This window comes from Pyrus communis, chromosome 6, assembly GCF_041283825.1.
Source record: "Pyrus communis isolate YQ-2024b chromosome 6, ASM4128382v1, whole genome shotgun sequence".
Classification (NCBI taxonomy): domain Eukaryota; kingdom Viridiplantae; phylum Streptophyta; class Magnoliopsida; order Rosales; family Rosaceae; genus Pyrus; species Pyrus communis.
In genome coordinates, this window is record NC_142570.1 from 9,599,267 (window position 1) to 9,605,804 (window position 6,538).

The window sequence follows — 6,538 nt, forward strand, 5'->3', positions numbered from 1 at the left end:
TGATGAAGTTATGACCAAGTGAACAAGCTTATGTACGTGGCTACTACACTAGACCCTCGATTCAAGCTCCAAGGAATTAAGTTGGCTTTAAAAATATTAGATGGGATCTTATGAACAGGGCCAAGTTTATAAAGATTTCCTTGTACGGACTGTATAAGGAGTATAAGGGAGAAGCTAATAATGTTTGGAGTCATTCTTTAAACGATATTGAGCGTAAGGATGCTGATGATGATGCTGAGATTGATGGTGATGATGCTCAATCACATTTCCTACAGGGTGCGTTTGTTGCACCGGACTATTTCGGATTGGACTAGCTTCAGGGACTAAGTTAGACTGGCTTAGACTAGACTAAGATGGACTGATTTAGTGAAGTGTTTTGTGCAATGTCGGACTAAGAAGCAGGACTGCAATATTATATTATTTTATATTAAATTAATATATATATATATATATATATATATAATTAATATTTTAGTATTACTTTATCTTTTTCCTTTTTTTTTTTTTTTAAGAATCATCTTCTTCTTACTTCTACAATCTCTGTAACCATTTTTCACCCCACCTCTCCATCCCATCAAACCTCTCTTCCTTCTCCTTCTACCTCTTTTCCTGTTAAACCCCACCTCTGCTTCTCATGAATCACAAAACAGAAGGCCAAAATTTTACAAGTTTCTCATAGATCACAAAATTCAAATACTAAATTTCACAAGTTTCTTAGTTTCTTCCCCACCATTGACGAAAACCCCAACTGGTACTTGGGCATTTGGTACGCTTTCGATGCCGAATTACGTTTGGGTCTCGCACGAACACGGAGATTGACGGCGAGCTTCTGGTGATGGTTGTTTAGTGGTTGAAACCATGATGATTTTGTTGAGAAAAAGAGTGAATTGAACGAAGAAGAAAGGAAGGGAATCAGTGGATTGTTTTTCAGTTTTTGTTTGAGGTCTGGGTATATGCTTTTGGGTGGGATAGTGAAGGCCCAAAGGAGTGAGAGAAGGTGTGAATTAGAAGGGAGAGGGCGAAGGAGAAGGGAGACGATGAGGGATCAACGGCGGGGGAGAAAACGGGACTAGTAGTCTGCATGAAATCGAGAGGTCTCTTTAAGAACGTTTAGCGAAACGTTTAGTCGGGGTGAGTTCCCTTTAGTCCCATTAAACCTAATCCTTGTCTAGACTAAACAAGGGACTACAGTCTAGTCTAGTCCAGTCCAGTCCCCCCTAATCCGGTCAAACAAACGCCCCCATGGAATCTTATCCAAGAATGGCAAAAGCAACATCTTTTAGAGATAACCAATGAAGTAAATCAGTACCTATCTAATCCTTTTGAAAGTATCAAGAACCCTAAGTTCAACATATTAGATTGGTGGAAACGTAGCCAATCTAAATATCCCTTCCTTTCAAAGATGGCCAAATACGTATTTGCCATCCCATCTTCAACTATGGCAAGTGAGAGTGCATTTAGCCTTGGCAAGAGGGTATTCGATCCTTTTACAGCTTCATTGACTCCAAAAATGGAAGAGGCATTAGTGTGCACTAGTGATTGGCTTAGGTTAGGCGGATTCAACTTCTACAAAGAGCCAACAAAGGAAGAGCGTGAATTGTACAAGACATGTGAAGAACTAAAAAATGTCAGTATTGGTATATTCTTTTTAATTCTAATTATAGTACTTAAATCCAATGTTTATTGATGTTTTAAATTTATTATTCAATATTATTTCTTATTCTAATCATACATTTTTTTTTTTATGTAACATTTGAACTGAAATAGTTGATGGTTCCACATCTCAAGCAGGAACATCAATTCCAAGTGCTTCGAAGAATTGATTAATGGATGATTTCATATGCATTGGTTGTTGCTACTTCAGGGGCGTTGCATTATCAAAACATCAAGTTATTTTTATTTGTTTTCGGATTATAATAAGGGGATCTTATAATCAAAGTATACTTTTGAGTTTTGAGTTTTTTGTTTATGCATTAATTGCTACAACTGGATTTAGACAATTATATGAGATAGACTTTTGAGTTTGTGAACTTATAACTATTAGGATTATGTTGACATTGTTGTTGGCTTATTAAGTTTTGATTTGATTTCCATTTTAATTTTTAAGTTATGATTGAGGATTCAGAATCAAATTTTTGTTGAAATTGTTTATTAAATGTTGTGGAATTATTTAAGAATGAAATTGAGTTCATATAAATTGTTTACTAATTCATTTAAATTGGAATAGAGATGAATATAATTACCAAAATACCCTTGTTCTAAGTAACATATTTATATGCTAATCAATTGATAATTTTTATCAAATTAATTGTATTATTACTGATATTTTTTTGAACATAATAAAACCTTAATTAGTAACTATATTAATAGTATTAATTAATTGTTTTTTTTAAAATTTATATATTTATTAAAGAAACAAGAAATTCAAGAAAAATAACCCCGCAAAAGATGTCATTTGCTAGGCAGTGGACGGTGGTGGCCGACAAAAATGAAATTATAGTAAAATTTGAAGGGCACAATGGTTAAGATAAATGAATTCCGATTCCTCCACACCTTCGGAATTGGAATACCACCTCCAATCAAGGAGTCCAATTCCTTCAAAATGAGGAATTGAATTCCTTATTTGTGTGGGTCCCACCTTTTTTTTTTTTTTTTTTTAATTCCCCTTAGTTTAGTAAACAAATGTATATCACATAATCAGAATTCAATTCTGCATTTTAATTTTGATTACAGATTCGTAAACATGTTTAAATGCTTCTTGCAAAATCATTTGATGGGTGTTTTTTCGCATAACATTTTAAGATCGATAAACATGTTATATTTTTTTCTCAAACGCAATTAGAGTTTTTTATTGTAAAAAAAAAAAAACACTTCTTGCTCTTCCAAAAACAACCCCAAGCATGCCCTAAATGAGTACGGTTAAAGTTGACTACTTATTCGACACAAACATGAAGGAACACGACGTAAAGATAACCCTTTATCCCGAATCGTCAACCTTAACTAATTAGAAGAGACCTTACATGAAGAAGATTGGTAAGGCATCTAATCAACAGGAAGGAAGAGGAGGAGAGGTAGTCTGTGATATATAAACTTTGGATAATGTTAGAGATGTCAAATTTTTAAATCAAATCTGTAAACCAAATGATATGTTACCAATAAGAAATAAATACGTTAATTGACCCTTAATTAGTAATCCAATAATCTATTGCCATATCATTCGGTTTTAAAAATTTGGTCTCTCTAACATTCTCATAAACTTAACTTTTTTTTTTTTTTTTCCCTGCCACATAAACTTAACTTATTGACACAGCCCAAATCAGTACACTTCGTCCCAATATCGGTCAATTTACATGGAGTTCTTTGCATGTGTAAAGACTAGCAGGAGGTCAATCGAGATCAAACAAGAAGGAAGAGGATTGAAACAGACGTTACAGCTAGCAGCCAAAACCGACCATGAAACATGGTCCACGTTGTCATAAAAAGATGCAGATCAACATGGAACGGTAATCTGGGATTCCATTCTGATTCAAATTATAAAAATTCTAGGAATCTTCATAATTTAGCATTTATCGTACATCATGTGATCAACAATCATTTGATTTTTTTTTAATTTAAAATTAAATATAAATAATACTTGATGAAAACTGATCACACGATATACGATGAATGATTAAAATATGAGAATTTATAAGATCTCTACAAAAAAGATCCGGAAAAAATTCTTATCCATCTAGGAGATAAACCAAATGAAAAGAAAAAGTTATAAGTTTAACAGCCTGGAGACACAGAATCTATGCCCTCAACGGACACCTCCAATTTCAATCTAATATTTACTAAAGCATATTATAATAATGATAACCACCTCCTAAATTAACCTTTAATTATGGAAAACAGGGATTTGGACTTTTGGGTGATGCTTTTGGTGCCAATAAAAATATAATTAAGTACAAAATTTGTCATTTCTCTACGCAGAAGCATGCCGTTGGGTACTGACATTTGATGAATCGATTCACTTTCATCTTTTTTAATCCAAGACGTGTATGTTGTGAATCAATCCAGGCCAAAAGAGAAAAAAAAAGTTTTCTAGCATGTATTCAATGTATTCCCTGAGCAATGTTATTGATTAATCTTGCTAGAAAGCTTCCAAATGGCAATATATGTTAGCATTTATATCACCCATTTTTTTGGTGAAACACAGCTGTGATCGAGTGGACAGAACAAAGAGAAAAACTTGGTCATAAAGAAATCTCAAATCTGCAATTGAAATGAATAGAAAATTTTCTGCTTTGAATGTGCTTGGAAATATTTTTAAACGAGTCATTTGTTACTAATTTTTTAGTCATACTTACACAACGGAGGCAATAAGACTAAAAGATGAGTGTTAAAGGGATGAAGATTCTCTTCCTTTCCCTCCCCTCCCCTCCCCTCCTCTCCCTCCCCAGCTTTCACAGTTTTTCTTTTCTTCTTTCTCTCCAAAGATGAAAAAACAAGATGAAATCTTGAACGTTAAAATAGGAGGGGAGGAAAGAGGAGGATAAAGAATCATTGTCTGTGTTAAAATCAATACCAATTGAAATATGCGAACAAAAATTTTCAACCAAAAAAAAAAATATAGGACAAAATAATGATACAAAATTTCTATGAAAGATGAAGTCATGTATATTACCAACATACAAAATTGGAATAAATACAAGCAAGCAAATTAACAAATGATTGAATTCCTAGAACCCAATCTCGACAAACAAAATGATTGGATCAATTCCTAGAAACTAAATCCCAAACTACAAACTATACCAATATCATTAACAAAAACACCACCAAAATAATCATCATCTGCATACTAAATCCTTAATTGTCTTATTCTTCAAAACAAGAACCATGGTGCAATTCATATCAATAATCTTCCTCTTCTTCATAATCTTCATCAAATGCACTCTCCCACTAATCTTTGCATAGCTGCTGATGTTCAAAAATCCAGAATTAATCTCACTCCCTAAACCACCATTTTGAACGTCCTTAGGCAGCCTATTTGACCTCACTTCAATACTCACGTTCACCTTCCGTATCCCTCTCGCTTTCACGCTACCCTTCGCAAATTTAGCTTCGCCGACTTTGAACTCTCCATACCACAAGCTCGCGCTGCTGCCCTCGAACTTGTACTCCCCGAAGTTTTTGTTCTTTATGGCCATCTGAGCAGATAATGTTGCGTTGAACGAAGCCGGAGAACCGGTGGACTTGAGAGTTTTGATCTGGACGGAGCTGAGATTGAAACCGGGGGATTTGACACGAAAAACAACCAAAGCAAAGACAAGGATAATTATGCTTTGGAGGACGATGCCTGCAAAGACGTAGACGAAACATTTGTTGCTTCTTTCTCTGCGTATGGCTTTGAAAGTAGGGTTTTCTTCATCGCTTCGGCGGTGTAATCTGGATGGTGCTAGTGGCCAGATTTGGCTCTCTTGATCTGCCATCGTTTTGGGGGCTTTAGGAAAATATTGTACAAAAATGTAAAGGTGTGCTAAGTTTGGTTTAAGAGTTTTGTTTAAGGGTATATTATCAATTTCCCCCCTGAACTTGTGACCATTGGCCAATTTCCCCCCTGAACTTTAATTTTGGCCAATTTCCCCCCTCAACTCTCATAATTAGTCAATTCCCCCCCTGAACTTTAATTTGGCCAATTTCCCCCCTCAACTCTCAAAATTAGTCAATTTGCACCCTACTGTTAATTTTTTTTTTTTTTTAAATTTTCCATCTATTCTTTTCTTAATTTTCAATCTTTCTAATAGCTTCCAACAAAGTACCAAAATTAACATAAACTCACCTGCATAATATAGGGTAAAATGTACAAAAACATAATACAGTTAGTATGTGACATGGGTTGATTATAAGAAAAAGTTATGAATCGGGTTTAAAGCATGTAGAAGAAGAAATAATAACAAAAAGAAATAATAATCCTAAACTCATGGATCAAACCTATTTCAATAAAATGGGTTATTCTTAATAAGGAGTCGAAAATTATGAATAGACTAGCCATTTTTTTACTAAAGCTCGATTCTCCGCAATTTACTTGAACTTAGCTTTCACTTTTACAAAGAAAATTGTATTCACATACAAAAATTTACACATCAATCCTTTTTGTTATCAATTTTGTATAGTCAAAAATCAAATAAAATTACTCCATACTGATTTATTATGACTAATAATACTATCTATGATAAATTGTAAAATTCTAAATTTTAATCTATTTGTAATAGGATAAAGATATAGGAACATGATTAACATACATCTTATTTAGTTTCTTACACACACTTGTTTAATTATGATCAAATTAAAAATTTAACAGTAGGGTGCAAATTGACTAATTATAAGAGTTGAGGGGGGAAATTGGCTAAATTAAAGTTGAGGGGGGAAATTGACTAATCATGAGAGTTCAGGGGGGGAATTGGCCAAAATTAAAGTTGAGGGGGGAAATTGGCTAATGGTCACAAGTTCAGGGGGGAAATTGATAATATACCCTTTGTTTAATGATGGGGTTTTT

At 33.8% G+C, this 6,538-nt stretch overlaps 1 protein-coding gene across 1 annotated transcript; it reads right to left on the reverse strand.

Moving 5' to 3' along the window:
• Positions 1–4,635: 4,635 nt before the first annotated feature.
• Positions 4,636–5,540, reverse strand: LOC137711729 (late embryogenesis abundant protein At1g64065-like). Its single transcript, XM_068450985.2, has one exon. The coding sequence runs from the start codon at positions 5,469–5,471 to the stop codon at positions 4,830–4,832; it is 642 nt and encodes a 213-aa protein (XP_068307086.2). The 5' UTR covers positions 5,472–5,540; the 3' UTR covers positions 4,636–4,829.
• Between the last annotated feature and the right edge of the window lie 998 nt (positions 5,541–6,538).